The sequence below is a fragment of the Schistocerca americana genome, chromosome 1 (genome assembly GCF_021461395.2).
Source record: "Schistocerca americana isolate TAMUIC-IGC-003095 chromosome 1, iqSchAmer2.1, whole genome shotgun sequence".
In the NCBI taxonomy this organism is placed as follows: domain Eukaryota; kingdom Metazoa; phylum Arthropoda; class Insecta; order Orthoptera; family Acrididae; genus Schistocerca; species Schistocerca americana.
The window spans coordinates 566,452,848-566,472,749 of NC_060119.1; the positions used below are offsets into that span (position 1 = coordinate 566,452,848).

The following is a 19,902-nucleotide window of genomic DNA, read 5'->3' on the forward strand; positions in this document are numbered from 1 at the left end:
TTTGTGTTGCAGGAGTTGGTGCGGTAGGAACTGGCCACCACGTGCCAGCTACAAAGAGCTACAAAGCGGCCGGCGGTTACCAAGGAACAGGCGTCGGTTACCAATCAACAGGCGCTGGTTACCAGGGAGGCGGCGCAGGCTACCACGGAGGCGGCGCAGGTTACCAGGGAGGCAGCGCAGGTTACCAGGGAGGCAGTGCAGGTTACCAAGGAGCGGGCACAGGTTACCAAGGAGGCGGCGCCGGTTACCAAGGAGCGGGCACAGGTTACCAAGGAGGCGGCGGCTACCAAGGAGGCGGCGGCTATCAAGGAGGCGGACAGTACCCGTACTACCCGACGGTGCACACGGCGCCCGTGGCGCAGCCGTTCGACTTCGCGTCGCTGTTCCGGTACTTGCAGCAGCTGCAGGCCATCGTCCAGCAGCAGCAGCGCCAGCATCAGCTCGCTTTCAGCGGCTACGCGCCTGGGTGAGGACGCGCGACTTGCTTCAGCTCTGCCCGCCTCCGCAACACACTCACACGCTACGCCGAAACACACTGCGTCGTCACTTAACTACACTCACGGAACAGCAAAATGATACACCGTGACACATCAGTCCAATATTTATCGAACTTGGTGGACACGTCCGTCACATAACGAGCATCACATTATTAAATTTTCATTCAGTTTGGAACAGATCCACCATCAGCAACATTTTCAGGTGCGACTCCCCCAGGCAGCAAAACACTCTTGTACTCTCTGTATTACCTATCCACGAAGCGTCTGAATGTCATTTTGAAGCATTTCTTGCCAAGCCAGAAACAAGTGGTATGTCAACATCTTCAACTTTTGTAGTCTTGTCTTCCTCAGTTGCGTGTAATATTACGGTATATTGATAATTTTTACTTGTGGACCGTCTGACAGCAACTGAATAAAACACAATTTTAGTGCCATACGCGTTTCGCCTTAATTTTCTGTAAGGCATCATCAGTGGCCCGGAATATGTACATATGTTAGCTATTTAATTTACATATTTGTCACTGTGGCCGACCGCGGTGGTCTAGCGGTTCTAGGCGCTCAGTCCGGAACCGCGCGACTGCTCCGGTCGCAGGTTCGAATCCTGCCTCGGGCATGGATGTGTGTGATGTCCTTAGGTTAGTTAGGTTTAAGTAGGTCTAAGTTCTAGGGGACTGATGACCACAGATGTTAAGTCCCATAGTGCTCAGAGCCATTTGAACCATTTTGTCACTGTGCCTATAGGTTATAAACAGTTCTGGTGGGTATGACACACATGTGGTACACAGGCTCAATCAGAAAATAAAAACACAAATACAAAACAAACACAACATTTCCAGAATACAAAAGAACTCACAAGCTGTAAACTTACAAACACACTCAACAAACGCACACAATGACAACACCCCACAGAAAAGAACCAGATGGTACACCGTGACCTACGCACATAAACTAACACACAGAGTTGCAAACATCCTAAAAAGACATGGCTTCAAAATAGCATATAAGACTGGGCAAACTCTCCAATCACACATAAGCCAGCCAGCTACCAAGAGGGGCAAATTCCAACAATCAGGAATATATAAACTTGAATGCCAAAGTTGTGATGGGGAATACATAGGCATGACATGCAGGAATTTTGAAACAAGATACAAAGAACATATCAGATGCTGGAAGTATGAAACAAACCATTACACATTTGCAGAGCATTTAAAACATCATAACCATCATCCCACAAATATGGAACAAGAAATGAAAATAATGAGAATAAGCAACCATGACAAACATACAAATGCAAGAAAATTTCCACATCCAGAAAGCCATAGCAGAAAACAAACATGTGATAAATGAACAAACACACATCAGCACAGGCTCCCTACTACACTTAATAAAGGAAATGATAACATAAAACAAAAAAACTCTTCCCCACACCATCTGGACACACACACACACACACACACACACACACACACAACCTAAAAAAAAATATACCGCACGAAAACACACATACACACACACACACACACACACACACACACACACACACACACACACACACACACTAAGCAGAGCCAAAAAAACACACCATAACACAAACACACACACAGCACAAAAAATTATATCACACCAAAACACAAACACACACACACACACATTCAAAAACGCACACACAAATGCATACACGAACAGATCACAGATACTTCAATAATTACACTCGAACAAGCGTTCAGTTCATAGTGCTGTGGAATGTGGGGAAAAAACCGCAAATTGGCATTCATAAGAAGAAGAACAACACCAAAAATGCAACAAGAGCGTAATACGTAAGAAATTGTCCACGCAGCCTGTAAGTACAGATCAAAACATTACTACTTAATAGGAAATACCAACCACCAGAACTGTTAATAACCTATAGGCACAGTGACAAAAATGTAAATTAAATAGCTAACATATGTACATATTCCGGGTCACTGATGATGCCTTGCACAAAATAAAGGCGAAACGCGTATGGCACTAAAATTGTGTTTTATTCAGTTGCTGTCAGACGGTCCATAAGTAAAAATTATCAATATACCGTAAGTGGTATGTCAGTTCACGAAGATTGCTGGCTAGAGGTTCGTATGAAAGAATAAGTCTTCCCACTGCATACAAGACAGATCAGGGGACCGGGCAAGATAGTGCAGGATCCGTATATTCCTCAAGCGTTTGTGGTGTGAACTGTGGTGAGTGCTTTGGCGTTAACCCACTGGCATATGCCATATGGTATTCTAGTCATGAGGAGTACGAGAACGGGATTTACACTTCTTGCCATGTACTGGCGAATACTCAACTTCTCCTCAACAACAACCACATCAGTCCTGTGGCCGTATGAGACACCTCCCTCCCCTCCTCACCCGCCCTCTATTTTTCCAGGAGGAGGAGATGTATGTGCACCGAGAATGACAGCTTCCTGTGACCTTCCACTAGGTCGTCTACGGATACGTTGGCGTCGATATGAGCGCCATAAACAAAAGTGAGACTCATCACTGAATATCGCAGAATGCCACTCAGTGTCTCAGTTGACTCTGGCTATGCACCATGCAAGTCTCTGTTACCTGTGGTAGTGTCAGTGGTAAAATGCACATGGCAACTAGGGAACTCCGCAACTGAGTTTTCAGTAATCTGATCCCGACAATTCTTCGTGACACTCTTGATGTAACTTGTGCCCAGATTTCAACCACTGTCGTCCATCTATTTGTCAGAGCTAGTTGAGAAATTCCACCGTCTTCTCGTGGTTTAGACCACATAGATGGATTGGTGCCTACTCTTCTTTGCACACTGTTGTCCTGAGCCCATCTCGTCAGCCCACTAGAATTGGGGAATACTCGGGCGGGTGAGTGTGCAGCCGCACCACATGCTGTCGACAATTTTCCCTTTGCCTTTACGGCAGAGGGGACAGGAGGGGTGATGGTGTTAAGTCCCTGATCACCAGTCTCTATGTCCTGGATTAAATTCCAAACCCCTTTACAGAGTCTCGTGAAGTGAGGGCGTGTGGCGAGGTAGATGGTAATCCGTCTGTCAGATGGGAACGTTAAGGTCGGTGGCCCCTCTCCCTTCTCTCATAATCATCCAATACGTACGTGGCACAAAACTACACACACACGTATTGCAGTCACCTTTACTTAACAGTTATACTTAAACAGCACACAACACTCACACTTCGCCTATGGGCGCCAAGTATAGGGAAAACCTTTCCAAACACGCGACTGAACCAGCCGTTCAGGGTCTCCCAGCCATTCATGCCATACGATTTTACTCTACCATCCTTCTGCAGTTAATGTGTTAGAGCTTATTGTCGTGCGAACTGACGCTCCCGTGACTCCCGTGTCAATGATTCGATTTTTTTCATAGTACGAAAGATGTTGATACGCAGCCAGTTCTCTTCCTCAAGGTACACTGTTCCAGTCTGCGTCTGAAAAGCTCCAGTAACGTTAAACACACCCAGCAGTCGTCACTTACCACACTATTCTACATTTGTAGGAATGTCTGTTTCTGTACTAAAAATAAGCTCATATAAGGATGAAATTTTAACTAACACACGTCACAGGCACGGAAATATTGAAATAACAGTTTGGTTGCTTTCACACATGGTCGTCATGGTGTAACACCTTCCATTTGCGTCAGTGTATTACCAGCTACTAAATACTGTCTTGTAACCTCAACGGACAAAATATAAGTCATCGCCTTAAAAGAACACATTTTTTGCTTTGGAGCGTTGTAGAGGTTGTAGAACTGCTACCAACAAGGGCTGATTATGTGGCCGTCCACTCCTGACAGTGAAGTGGTGAGCACGACTCAGTCTGTTATATGGGATGAGTGCAGAAGGACGGGTCGACCTGGAGACGTGACAGAATGGCAGAAACGAGCCATCGTTTTTGGACGTGCACATAATCAGGTTGTAAATGAACTGGTCCTATTGGTTGGTGTATCTACGTTTCTGCAATGGATGCTGCACCACTCGCACCCTTATAACGTGGCGTATGGAGGGCGGACCAAAAACGAGCCTACAGGACAGGGCGCAGAGACGAGTGTCACGCATGACAACCCGTTCGAGCCTCCACAGAAATGGTGGTGTCGGAGAACGCAGTTTCGTCTTAGCCGGTTTCCAATCAATAGCTGCGAAGGGAACTGCATGTAAAGGACATTTGGAATCAGATATCTCGCGAAAGTCACAGCTCACAGCAGCACACAAGGCTCTACGTCTTCAGTGACCCAAACACTCGGAAACTGGACAGTAACTGGCTGGAGACAAGTAATATGGTCTAATCAGTCGTGATTTTGCTTCTTCCTTACTGACACAAAATGTCGAGTCCGCTGACTGTCCAATGTGGAGGATCTAATTTATCTCAGAGGTTGTACTGTGTTAAACTATGGGTGTTTTCCGACCCGGGGCTTGGTCCCTCTCATTTAGGGTACAGTAAAGATGAACTGGGATGTTTATTTAAATATTCTCAACGACCAAGTGTCACTGATTCTTTTATACCTTCATGATTAATGCAATGTCGCCTTTTCTTTTAAGACCACAGCAGCCTTGTTCTCAAGACTGGACACATTCGTTTCTGGTTTGACGAACAGTCTGACACGATATCGCACTTCGACCCGTTCGCTAAATCACCCGATAGAAAAGGCTTGGAAGTATCTGGAGCAACCAGTTAGCATTCAGCTTCCCCACAATACGGTAGCTCTAAGGGATCTAGTTAACACAGAGTCCCTGATATGTGTATGACATATGTGAAGAAACTTGTAGACTCCATCCGAATTCAAGCCGTTATCACGGCTAGAGGTGGTGCAACGCGGTGTTATCGTGACCCCTCAGAGTGGTGATCGATTTTTGCCAGGTGTGCTTACTTTATGTTTTTAGCAACTTTGTTCCACTCGACTGAATATAAGCTGTTACTCAGCAACCCTCATACCTTCTAATCTAATCTACGTTGAAGTAACAAAAAGCATGAGGTAAGTCCTCATACCGTGTTGAGCCTCCTTTCGCACGGCGCGTTCAGCTGCTGGACGTTGCATGCACTCAAGATCGCCTTGGAAGACCCCTGCAGAAATACTGAGCCATGCTGCCTCCATAGCCGTCCATAATTGCGAAATTGTTGCCAGTGCAAGACATCGTGCATGAACAGACCTCTCGATTATGTCCCAGTTCTGTGATATTCATGTCAGGCGATTTGGGTGGGCAAATAATTCGCTCGAATTGTCCAGAATGTTCTTCAAAGTAATCATGAAGAGCTGTCGCCCAGTGACACGGTGCATTGTCATCCTTAAAAATTCCATCGTTGTTTTGGTAACATGAAGTCCATGAACGGCTGTAAATGGTCACCAAGTAGCAGAACATAACTATTTACAACTTCCTGGCAGATTAAAACTGTGTGCCGGATCGAGAGTCGAACTCGGGACTTTTACCTTTCGCGGGCAAGTGCTCCCTAGTTCGAGTCTCGGTCCGGCACACAGTTTCAATCTGCCAGGAAGTTTCATATCAGCGCACTCTCCACTGCAGAGTGGAAAATTTCATTCTGATAACCATTTCCAGTCACTAATCGGTTCAGTTGGACCAGAGGACCCAGTCCATTCCATATAAACACAGCCCACACCGTTATGGAGCCACTACCAGCATGGACAGTCCCTTGTTGACAAATTGGCTCCATGGCTTCGTGGGATCTCCGCCACACTCGAAACCTACCATCAGCTGTTACAAACGGAAATCGGGGCTCATCTCAGCAGGGGTAAAATACAGGGAGCGAAAGGCTGTTTACAATTTATACAGAAACCAGATGGCAGTTATAAGAGTCGAGGGACATGAAAAGGAAGGAGTGGTTGGGAAGGGAGTGAGACAGGGTTGTAGCCTCTCCCCGATGTTATTCACTCTGTATATTGAGCAAGCAGTGAAGGAAACAAAAGAAAAATTCGGAGTAGATATTAAAATCCATGGAGAAGAAATAAAAACTTTGAGGTTCGCCGATGACATTGTGATTCTGTCAGAGACAGCAAAGGACTTGGAAGAGCAGTTGAACGGAATGGACAGTGTCTTGAAAGGAGGATATAAGATGAACATCAACAAAAGCAAAACGAGGATAATGGAATGTTGTCAAATTAAGTCGGGTGATGAGGAGGGAATTAAATTAGGAAATGAGACACTTAAAGTAGTAAACGAGTTTTGCTATTTGGGGAGCAAAATAACTGATGATGGTCGCAATAGAGGAGATATAAAATGTAGACTGGCAATGGCAAGGAAAGCGTTTCTGAAGAAGAGAAATTTGTTAACATTGAGTATAGATTTAAATGTTAGGAAGTCGTTTCTGAAAGTATTTGTATGGAGTGTAGCCTGTATGGAAGTGAAACATGGACATAAATAGCTAGGACAAGAAGAGAATAGAAGCTTTCGAAATGTGGTGCTACAGAAGAATGCTGAAGATTAGATGGGTAGATCACATAACTAATGAGGAGGTATTGAATAGAATTGGAGAGAAGAGGAGTTTGTGGCACAACTTGACAAGAAGAAGGGACCGGTTTGTAGGGCATGTTCCGAGGCATCGAGGGATCACAAATTTAGCATTTGAGGGTAGCGTGGAGGGTAAAAATCGTAGAGGGAGACCAAGAGATGAATACACTAAGCAGATTCAGAAGGATGTAGGTTGCAGCAAGTACGGGGAGATGAAGAAGCTTGTGCAGGATAGGGTAGCATGGAGAGCTACATCAAACCAGTCTCAGGACTGAGGACCACAACAACAACAACAACTGAGCAGGCCACGGTTTTCCAGTCGTCAAGGATCCAACCGTTATGGTCTCGAGCCCAGGGGACACGCTGCAGGCGATGTTGCGCTGTTAGCAAAGACACTCGTGTCGGTCGTCTGCTGCCACAGCCCATTAACGCCAGGTTTCGAAGCACTGTCCTAACGGATACGTTCTTCGTTCGTGCCACAATCACTTCTGCGGTTACGTCACGCAGTGCTGCTTGTCTGCCAGCACTGGCAGCTCTACGCAACTGCCGCTGCTCTCGGTCGTTAAGTGATGCCGTCGACCACTGCATTGTCCGTAGTGAAAGGTAATGCCTGAACTGTGGCATTCTCGACATATTCCTGACAGTGTGGATCTCGGAATACTGAATTTCCTAACTATTTCCGAAATGGAATGTTCCATGCATCTAGTTCCAACTACCATTCCACTTTGAAGGTCTGTTAATTCTCTTCTTACGGTCATAATTACGTCGCACACCTTTTCACATGAATCATCTGAGTACGAATGACTGCTCCGACAGTGCACTGCCCTTTTACGCCTAGTGTACACGATACTTCCGCCATGTGTATATGCGCATATCGCTATTCCACGACTTTCGTCACCGTAGTGTACACACTTCATAGTAGAAGCGGGAAAGTGTAGAGATGCCACTGTGGATAGCCGCGCTAGGCCGCACAGCGCACTCACAAGGTAGAGGCGACCACGCCTCGGTCGGCACGTCACCGGCTGGCGTGTCCTCGATCCTGACGCTGGGATAGCATAGGTCGCGGAGCCGCCAGCTGTAGAGGCGGGAGTTCCACCACGTCAGCGCAGCTCGTAGCTATGACAAGACAAAGAGCGCGGGGGCCATTGTTCGTGGACTGCTTCGACCGAATAGGATAGAGCGAAGCACTGTGAATCGAATAGCGTCTCCTATGTGGCTGCGTTCTCCCACTTAAGTGCACTCTTTAGGAAATGAAATAGGTCTCTTACGTAGCTGCTTTTGAGTTCTAATGCACTTGCACGATGCTATGTCTACCAACCTGATGGCAATCTGCATGTTGGTAACTACCAGTCTGGAGTTTTCTGGGAGATCAAAACTGTTTGCAAAAGAGACTCCAATGTGGACCATTGCCTTTTGCGGACACTGTCGTTACCAATGAAGTTACTGAAGCACACCTTACGGCTCAACTGAAAACATTGTTGCGACGAGTTGTGAGTGATGAATGTATTGCGCACTCGATTAGGGCAGTGCACATGAACGGCAAAGGTGCAGGTTCGTATCTGTTCAACACAAAAGTTTATTTGAGAGTACACTGTCCTGCGGAGTAAAATATTGTAGGGCAGTCCTTGGGTTGAGTTTACACTCTTTCCTGCCATATTCTTTCTCCCCAGAATGTCTGTCCAGCAAAATATGCATGCGACAGCTGTAGATTTCGGTAGCTAGAGGAGAGGATTATGGTCACATTGAAAGCCTGTGAAGCTAAACCAGTAAATAAAATTCCGATGCGTGCTGCTGGCCGTTTCTTCTTCTTATCCGACGTACAACGCAACCTTCTAATAAACAAACAACGTTCAGATGCGATTTTTGAAGGAGAAACCTGTGACTTGCAGTACAGTTGTGTTCAAATACCAAACGTATGCTTATCCAATCATATAGTTAACTTCATACCAATCTGAAGTTCGTTGCATGCCGCCTTTGTAGTGATGTAATTTTAATGGCATATACGAGGTAGAGAGAAAGAGAGTGAAAAGCTTGTAGGGGTGCTGGAGGGTAGGTTGTGCTGCAAAAATAACTGTTAGTGGAAAAATTCGGTACTTTGCGCCGTTTTCGAGTTAATTAGCATTGAAGTTAGCCAATCATGATGTTGCGCTCGCAAATTTCAAGCGCCCGCCAGATACAATAGCAGTGTACGTTTTTCTCATGGCGTGGATGACAGCGCAAGGGAGTGCTTAGCCTTTGCCTCGGGTTTGAGCCATACCACCGATCCGTGTCCAAGTTTTGTATCGCTCTCTTGTTCAGGGTTAGGAAACCAAACGGAGAACACGTTTGGCGACACCGTCTATGGCGGACAGCTTGAATTTGTAAACATATTGAGCTGATTGACTAACTGTAATGCTAAGTAACTCGGAAACGGCGCAAAGTATCGAATATTTTTCGTAGCAATTATTTCTCAGCACAACCTACCCTGCAACATTCTTAAAAGAGTTTCAGACAGTTGCTGTCAATACCCGCATTTCACTACAATTTTCTAGCGTTGTAACTTCTCTATACGCGAGGACACCCTTTGTAAACAAGTTCATGGAGCTCCTCATTTATCCGCTAGGTTATTTATACAAGACAAGTTAATTGCGAAGACTGATAAGGTTGATAAGTATACCGTAAAAGACCCAAAAGCGTTTCACTAAGCAAGGGTCCGTAAAAGAACTGTTTGTGACACAATTTCGAGTGTGTACTTACGAGTCGCCACTGATTTCAGTATGAAGTGTTGTCCTAACCAGTACAAATGTATCTGAAATGTAAATTTGTCCAGTCTCTGATCTCGCTAATTACCTCAAAAATTCTCTTCAGCATTTATTTTGTTAGGGTTTGTGGTTCTTGGCGTGAAATTGTTGCCCCGTTTTCTCTCATCGCACTTTCCGGCTCACATACGACCTCAGATTTTCCGTGGGTTTTATATCCGGGCTATGTGCAAGCCAGGGCAAGACATCCATATGTTTATCTTAGAACCATTTTTGGTCGTAGCACAAACATGCACAGGTGCGTTATCTTATTGAAACATTCTACTTTCGTTCCCTAAATCTTCATACATTCTAATCAGTTCTGTCTCTAGCAATTCAGTGTACGTCTTAAGGTTCATTGTGGTGTTCAGTCACGATTTACTTCCAGCGCAGAAGGCTGCCCGCATCATAACACTTCCACTATCAAAATTTCTGATATTATGTTCTCAGATCATGCCAATAATATTGCAATCCATCTGGCCCATCTGAATTCACTTTACCCATTCTGAAGTCCATGACATATGTTTTTCAGCAAACTCCAATCTGGCTTGTTTATGTTTGGCTGCCAGAGCAGGTTTCTGCAGCCGTTTCTTGAATGTGAAATATTTGTCATTTGACAAAATTTGTAGTATACGTCTGGCAGTTACTGGGTTCTGTAAATCAGCAACACGGTAAGAAGAATGATGGCTTGTGCCCTTTGCATTGCGCAAAAGAAACCGTTTCAATGCCTCAAATAATTTTCTACTTTGCCTATATTTTCCGTCCTGCCCATATCGTGCGCCAGTCTAACGAAATTATCAATCGTTGTAGTAGAACCGTTCAACTTCTTAGCGATTTGACGGTTAGAGAGTACCATTTCCTAGTAAGCACCGATTTTTGCTTTTTCATCTCAAGATAACTGTTCTCTGCGTGGCATTGCCACAGTCGTGGTTTATATACACAACACGCACTGTCACTTATTGTACCTGTTTGCTATCTGCAATAAAGGCATACACTCACGCACACACACACACACACACACACACACACACACACACACACTAACATCACAGAATTCCACTCTCTACCACCAGAATCGTTGACGTCTTGTTATATATATCAAACGCGATACTATTTCATTGTATTTGTGAGTATTCTGGATCTCATACTATTACATATACACTGTGCACAACTAGTCCAGCCGACATTTTAATTTTCGGACAAACATCCACGCCGTTATACTGATTTCCAATACTGTAGCACCGGTGAAAGAAGGTGTTCCACATATGTCCTCCCAACTGGATGCAACATTTCTGTCGGCTCTGCGGTGAGTTATGTATTCTCTCAAACACCCCCAAATCATCTTGTAAATCTTGGCAAGACAGTATAACTCGTTGCTCCAGTTCTTCAACCGTATCAACGCAAGTCCTGTACATTTCACTTCCGAGGCTACACCAGGCAGAAAAATACAGAGAATTGAGGGCAGGCGATCTTGAAGGCTAAGGTTCGTAACCTGTTCAAAATATCCATCTTGGATCATGTTCGGGCATTAGATTTCGACTTACATCATCATGGTGCTCCAAAAACGCATATGCCATACGCCCTATCCATGAGCCATGGGAGAAATATAACCACAGTTAGATCAGCACTTAATCATACTGCAGTCAGTGTCGACTTGTAAACGCACACCTGTAGTTACTTCGCAAACGGCTCATTTGCGGAACCATGTTTACTGGTAGGTATCTGCTTCTACTGTAGTACACTTTCACCAGGGTTACATTTCGCTATTGTGATGCATGCTGTGCACATATTGTGAACAAAGTTGCTACAAAAGTGACTGAATAAAGAGATTCTGATTACCTGATTACACAAAACACACACACACACACACACACACACACACACACACACACAAATATACACTGAGTATATTGCCCGAGACGCCGGTGACTAGAAGCCCTGCTGAGTAGCTGAGCTGAGGGCTTTCTGCCCGCAGGGAGGCGCCACGGCCGCACGGAGTCCACTCCTGGCACACCGCTATCGCCGGCGACCCCTGGCGGAGGACGCCCTCCTTTGCCCACTCTAACGCTATGTTCTTCAACAAAGGGTAACCAGCCGAGCATGACCCACGCCCGTTGGCCCGCTTTTCTACCCACTGACCAAGCCTGCGCATTCCCCCAGCCACAAACCACGCATCTTGTATCTAGTCTGACAGTGTGAGTTGATGACCAGTAGACTAACAGACAGACTGGAACAGAAGTTCGCATCGTGTACTCTGCTCTGCGGCAAAAGCTGCAGACTGGCTCCTAACGCCATGCTTTGATATTAATGCTTCCTGTAGCTGGGCTTTCAAAACAATAACGTTGTTACAGCATGAACAAACTTTTGTGCACGAAATTAATTTGTATCATAATCTTACAGCATGTAATTTCATTTGAGAAGTGTACAATATAATGTGATGTGTTGAAGGTTCTACTGTGAAGCTATAAACTCCTCTTACATAGTACACTGCCTGACAGAAAAAGTAAATCACCCCAGAAGACATGGTTGGATGTCAGTGTAATTTGGTGTTCACACACACATCGACAGGTACGTAAATAATTAGGACTGCACTTCTCTGTGGCATGTGGAGCAACTACCAGAGTGCACCAATGTTGTTTGTATTAGCATTGTTACCAGGCATGTTGTAGTACACAATGGACATGAACAGCATCAGATGTTGAGTAGTCAGTATGAAAGGCATGCAGATGGCGCATACTCCCGTGAGACTGTGTTGTCAGCACCTGACAGAAATTAAAAGAGGGCTCATTCAGGGTCTCAATTTAGCCATCTAGTCGAACAGTGCAATATCGAGATTTCTGGTGCATTGAGATTTGACAGTTGGACTGCATGGGAACACGAGAGCAGGCACAGTCATCGTCAGGGCTCCAGTCGACCGCACCTGATCACCGCAAGGGAGGGTCACTGTATTATGCACCAAGCACATCGTAACCCCTTCACATCTGTGCCTGACTTCCAAGAACAAGTAACAGACTCCCAGCAATATTCAGTGTCATTCCACAACATCATACAGTGACTAGCAGCACCGAGGCTAGGGAATTACCATCCCATGTGTAAGCTGCCATTAACATCATAACACGAACTGCATTTCGAGTGGTGCTGCGGTCATGACACATAGACTGTTGACGAATGACAGCGCTTCGTGTCAGCAATGAATCGCAGTTCTGCATCAGATGATTGTCATCAGAGAGTATGGTGGGACCCTGGGGAACACCCCTCTCTTCCAGTCTTTGGAAGACGTACAGCAGTTTTACTCCTCACGTCATGCTGTGGGGAGCCTCTGGGCTTGACATCAGGCCATGGTTGGGAGTGACTGAGGAGCTCTGACAGCGCGATACGTCACAGACACCATGTTTTATGTCTCTTGCTACAGTATTGAGGTGCTATTTTTCAACAGGACAATGCCTGTCCACTCACAGCATGTGTCTGTACGAACTGTCTGTGTGATGGTGAAGTAGTCCCATAGCCAGCAGCCTCCACAGATATGTTTCCAATAGAATGTGTGTGACATCAGGTCAAACATCAACTCAGTGCCAATACCCAGGGTATCAAGGACAAATTACGAGAGACGATTCAACATTTTCATGACGTCCTTCTCAGCCGAATCAATGGAGACATCCAGGCGAGAGGGGATCCAACGTCATAATAATAAGTAGATTCATACTGTGAAGTTCTTTGTAAATTTATTCCACTTTGTAATCTGAAATAACGTATTGTTTCCTCCAAACTTGGTAAGTTTCATTTCGTTTTCTCCTCCCATTCTGAGTGTTTTACTTTTTTTCTTTGTTAGGCAGCTTATTTGTAAGTACTAAGTTCATAAATGTTCACTTAAGCTTATGGCTTTCAGACAAGCGAGGATGATGATGATGATAATGATGTTGGTTTGTGGGGCGTTCAACATCGTGGTCATCAGCGTCAGTATAAATTCATAATGTTTCCATTTCCAGTCTCGCCACTTTCAGAATGATCATGAAATGATGAGGACAACATAAACTCCCAGTCCCCAGGCGGATCCCCGTCCCGGCCGGGAATCGAACCAAAGACATTCTTTACATCAGATACACTGGTGGCTGTACTACAGTACTGCGTGCATACAATCATCCTGTGCTCTGCACCCTATAATTATAGGGAATTATATACAAAAACTGTTCATTAATAGCACGTTATTCAATTTAAACACTGTTTATTTCTTCACTTACCGGTACATCAAATAAATTACCCCTAATTAGTTTTACACAGTTCAGCAACACACTAGTTGGTTAGCCACATAGATCACTTTCATTAAATACACTTTAGGAAAATAATGATTATTTCGTTGCCCACACTAATTTGTTTAAAACTTCTTCCCGTATGAAACACTTTAAATACGGTCTCCTATAGAGATATTAATTTTCCGTTTGCTATAAGTGACACATCATTTTGTGGGCTTCAGCTGAAAACAACTCAAGATTATGCACAGTTATTTTCCCAAAAAATAATTCCCGTGAATACTTTGTTACCTCCACGGCTCGAAACATTTCTTATTATTACTATTAAACCGTTCCTTTCTCAAGATCAACTTTTCATTCGCGCATTTGGGCCGAAGCCCGACCGTCACGCTTGACTACTTGCCACGGATTCTCTCTCGACCGACACAAAGCACGTGCAGTCTACCAGGGAATTACGACCCTTTGCGCCAAAGCTCTGACGTCTAGCATCTTCTAAAATATCAGCAGTATTGTAGCTGCCAGAAATGAGTTACTTGCTGAGCCTGTTTGGCCATAAAAAGACGTCCTGTTGAAAGTCAATTGTTGCCTACTACTTCAACTTCCGGTAGCAATATTTGTTATTTGATTGAAGTAGTTACCACGTCAGGCCCATTTAATTACACGTCTGACAATATAATGTGGCGACAACAGTTAACCTTCGTAGTATAAAGTCCAACAGACACAAACTGTCAGGTTTCACTTGACATAATTAATTGCAAAAATGAACGTCTAGCCCAGAAAATGAATTAGAAAACATTCAGTTTACAACTTTCGGCGTGCCTTCCTTATACGAATCGTCTGTGCCCCACAAATATAGACCTTGTTTGTATAAACTGCAACATCTATGAACATTGCTTAAGCACCCAAATCGCATAATGTCCCTGAGTACAAATGGGAGCTATTAAGAGAATGTTCGGTAAATCACGGCCTGTAATGAGTGTTGACTGTGCTGCTGCTTATTGACATCGGTTTTCTTGTTCGACGACTCTCCTTTCGCTGCTGGAAACCATATAATATAAAAAAATGGAGAAAGGTGCAGTGCTGGGAAGTGTGCGGAATATTTGTAGAGACAGGTGCAGGTTGTGAAGATAGTTAAACACATGGCGTAAGAAATACAAGGGCAACCTAGAAAGAAAGCAGTTATATGGACGCAAGATTTGTTAGAAATTCTTTGCGAAAATATCTTTGACGAGACAAACAAGTGCATTTTAGTGTTTTTAATCGATAGTACGTGAACCCATGAAGTGATATATAAAACAAATACAAAATAGGTTATATTGAAGGAAAGACTTTTAAATAACTATTACCTCGAATCGACCTCACTTGCTAGCAGTCGGAAAAGGGCATGTACGTATGCCGATGGAATGAGTGGGTATCCCGCCCACGTAGCCACATGACTCAAGCCCATTTCTAAAATCAAGTTCCAGTTTCAATTAAAAATGAAAAGAAAAATGAAAGAATTTACTGAGTGTAACTGTGATGTGCGTGTATGTGAATTCCTAAGAGACCAAACTGCTTAGGCCATCGGTCCCTAGACTTATACACTACTTAAACTAACTTATGCTAAGAACAACACACACATCCATGCCCTAGGGCGGACTCGAACCTCCGGCGGGAAGGGCCGCGCAGTCCGTGACGTGACGCCCCAAACCGCGCGGCCACTCCGCGCGGCTGACGCGAAACTGTGAGATCTATTTGAGTGTAAATGCTCTTCATGAGGGAGCGCAGCATACAGCAGTACCAAAGCATTCCCAAGCCAAAAGTGTGTAGCTATCTCACCATCAATAGGCGCTGGCAGATTGATCGATTGCGGGACAACCAACGAACCACTACCTCAGACCGCATAACCATCGACCAACAGACGATGACAGACTCCGAAATTTCACTATTGTCAATCGAACTCTTTGTGGAAAAGTGTCTGATTAGCTAAAAGTATGCAAACAGCACTGCGCGAGACTTGTCAGAGATTCTAGTTACCAGATGATGCGCCTCTGTGGAAAGAGTAGTGTCACCTTAATGTGTTAATGAAATGAAGCAAAAAAGCAGATCCGTTTAGCGTGGGGTAGGATTCTGACTGTAAAGATTCTTGTTTCTCTGCCATGTACCTACTTCACTTAGTCTCTCACCTGATCCAATCCCAAATAATCCTTCAAAAACAAATCTAAATTTCTATCCACCAATCCCTCTAGCCAACATTTTGATATCTCTCCATATACTACCATTAGCTTTGGTCCATTGCCAATCGGCTGAAGACTTCATATAATATGTAACCACTTTCCAGCAAAAACCCATCCAAATCAATTCCTTCCAAAAAGCATACACGCCATGACAGGTCACTCTTGCCACATGATCTCTTTCCCACCGTAGTGCGAACATTACACCACATGTCTTCCAATTTCAGGCCATGAAATCGTGGTTTTTCCTAGTGTATTTGCAAATTTATTTTATTTTGACTTCGTGGCAGGATGCTATACCTCGCTAGCAAAGATAAGATAGAGAAGTCATGTGTGGCATCTGTGTCTGAAGTATATAAACTTTGTTCTGTTTATTATTATATTTGTGTATCATACTTTCTAATGTGGAGATGCCTAAAAACCAGTCAGGCTGGCCAGTGTGCCGGACCAAAGATGGTTAGTACATTATGTGGTTTTGATCTGGATCCGACACACCTTTCTGTATCACAACGTAGCACACTGCACACTGAGCTATATGAGCAGGTCTCTGTTTCCTCAGCCTCTTCCAAACGTGATTCGATTTACATTACACTGTTTCATCATCTGCGACTTTTCGGCTACAGATCCTCACATAATATACGTTTCCCCAAATCATTTCTCTTCCTTTGTCATATCGTCAAGCTTAAAAACTCCATACAACTAATCACTCTTTCCTCTCTCAATACACTCACCTCGCCTTACTTCAAACAATATTTTGTCCGGCACCATCGCCGTTTTTCTCAACATCATTCAACAACTGGGTCTTGGTCTGAGTTTAAAACATCAACCTTTACCATCATTTAAAATTAATAAGAATCAATATTCGATCATTTTAAAGTAAATTCTAATTGTTTTTATTCATCTGACAACACATAAAGCATTGACATACATCAGCCCTTGTTATCCAGTATAAGACTGAGCATGAGCATAACAATAGCAAGATCTGATAAATGAAGGAGAGATGAAGATAATATCTGAAGAAAATATTTTCTCTGACAAACAAGTGATGTTGACACAACACTCAGTCGATCATGGCCAAAGAAAAACTGTAAGATCTTAGGAATTGCATTATTCAGCTTCATTGCTCTCTTAAAGCCTGAAGTCACTCATATGCTGCTCTGTATAAGAGCCTGCCAGAAGTGTGTGATTTACTTAATGATTCATCAACAGCATAGCAACAAAATGTTATTGAAGACAAAGACTATATGTTACCCCTAAAGAAAGGTTTCAATTCAGTTTTTTGTCAGTTGTTGCTATAGATGCCACCGATAAAGGGGTTAATCGATTAAATGCAAATCTGTAAGAATCCAAAATTGCTGTTTCGAATGAATTGAACGTCATACATGAGTTGTGACTATCATAGGTCACAGATAACTTGGTTAGACTCAAACGCAAATCGACATGTTTCTGTCAAGGAAGTGTCAGAATAGTGTGCGAATCTGTTGTATAAATTCATGGCTAAAGATACTAACGTTCAACTACAAACGACAATGTATAAATCAAACAGTAGTTCTATTGTAGCGCAAGGCATTTTTTTATATATATATTCCATGGCTACAGCTTCCGTTCAGTGTCTTTGGACAAGGGTTCTTGAGAAAAGCCGTTAACGTTACAGTAATTCTCGAAATGGTAACCATTATTTATTTTTCTTCTCCCAACTCATGAGTTGTCTCCATAAGGCTGAGTGCGCCCCCTTCCAATCCTTTTTAATCAATGGCTCGTCAAAACTGAGAATGGACTCATGTTCTCTGTGTGACGTCAGACCTTCTGGAGACAGATATGCATCAATGTAGTAATGACAGAATGAGCCTCACGACTGTTGTTGGAATATGTTTTACCAGTTCATCTTTGATGTAATTATTACTGAAGCTTATGTTCTTCTAAAGTAAGATAAATGTTTATTCAGTTCAAAAGGGAAACAAAGATATGTTAGTGCTTGTGTGGTGTAACATTTCTGGAGTTAACGCAGAGTTGCAACACTTGCAGTTTTGGTGGCTACAGTGACCTAGACAGCAACGCCCTGGCTGAGCGGTTTGGAGCGGCGTCCGGTGGCGGCGCTGCCGGCGGCGCCTACAGCGGAAGCTTCTCTGGCTCCGGTTCCGGCTCTGGAGGCTTCGGTTCAGGAGGTGAGGCACACACATGTTACACTCAATGGTTCCTCCGTCTGAACGGGAACCCATGAACACTACTAACACAGGTCATCTAAAAGGTGTATTTCTGTGATTTAGTTAACAACGAAAAGAAGTACAATAGTTTAAGGACATCTGAACAGATTAAGAAAAACATACGTAATTTATAGCATGTTTTTAAATCTTATAACGCCAGTAATTTTAGACACGGTAATTAAATTATTTGTCAGACAAATACGGTAGTATTATTGCATATGGGTATTTTATTTAGTTATAATACACGTCTAAATGTCCATTTCTTCATGAATGAAGGTGATCTCTATACCGTTTGAAGCCTGAGTGTTTGTTTAACTTGGACTCTTTTGTAGTGACCAAATGAGATAGTGTCATTCTTCCCTTCACAAGCAACTATTTTTTCACCCAACGTTTACCACAAGCCATTGTGCTTTGAACAACAGTTACAGATTTCTTTTTTTAAAAATGCAGCTAGTCATATCCTGCTGTCCAATTTTTACTGTTAACCTTCTTCCTGAGGCTTTTCATGGCAGCAAACTTAACTCATCTCTTTTCCTCCATGGCTGTTAAAGGAAAGCCTCTCGAATGTAACCCAAAAAGATGACGAACTAACTGCTTTTCCAGGCCTTTGTCCAGAGTTGTGCCTTTACCAGGTTGGATTTTCGAAATCCATGTGAGCAGCCTTGAATGCGAAATGTTGATTGGTGTAATGAATAATTTTGAAGCTGTAGCAAGAAGCTTCCTATTTTCGTGTGAGGTCGTTGTCCAGCAGCTATGCCATCTGGTCGTGAAAGCCTTCATTCTATATTCTACTGTGGCAACCATATTTTCTACATTCCACTGTAGAAGTATGTCCCTATTCCTATAAGTGTCAAACGACACAATCAACCGCTTGAAAAAAATAGATTAGAAAAAATAGTTGTTCAAGATCTCAGCTAAAGACAGAAAGAGCAAATAGATTGAAGAAAATTAAATTAAATTAAGTATAGTAACAAGTGCATCTCCTACAATGTCAAAATAAAGCATTACAGCACTGACGTTAAAAGAGAATATCTCTACATTAATGAATACCTGATGATAAACTGTAGCATTGAGAAGCGGAAGGTCATGGCGGACAGAATTGTAAGCAATATCATGGACACAATTCAGACTGAAAATGAGTAGAAAGTGTGAAGGAACAGAGAAGTCTATTAGAAATTGGAAAGAATTTCAGGGAGTAAATAAGGGGAGGCTGATATTTTTTGGACATCTATAAAGAATGAACGAAAATATATTAAAGAAACAGATATTCAGCTGTCCCTGGAAGTTACAGGACACGACAATTTGGTTAAGGATGCATCACAAAGGCCCAAATGTTAGAAACAGCACATTTAAGAACGAAGTGCTAAATTTGGGAGGAATTCAAAGTGAAGCAAGAGCTGAAAGGAGTTGAGAAACTTAGAGAGAAAAAAGGAAACAGCGAATGCAAGACGGAACACAAGAGGCAGAGAAAACTCCAGACTAAGGAAAA

The 19,902-nt window shown here is 43.5% G+C and overlaps 1 protein-coding gene across 1 annotated transcript in view; it reads left to right on the forward strand.

The window, feature by feature from the left end:
• LOC124606511 (glycine-rich protein DOT1-like) overlaps window positions 1–19,902 on the forward strand; it is a 116,955-nt gene that overhangs the window by 80,895 nt on the left and 16,158 nt on the right. Inside the window, exons 3-5 of the mRNA XM_047138498.1 lie at window positions 13–466; window positions 11,725–11,835; window positions 18,235–18,374. Of these exons, the coding sequence (XP_046994454.1) occupies window positions 13–466; window positions 11,725–11,835; window positions 18,235–18,374 (705 nt within the window). The remainder of the gene's footprint in view (window positions 1–12; window positions 467–11,724; window positions 11,836–18,234; window positions 18,375–19,902) is intronic.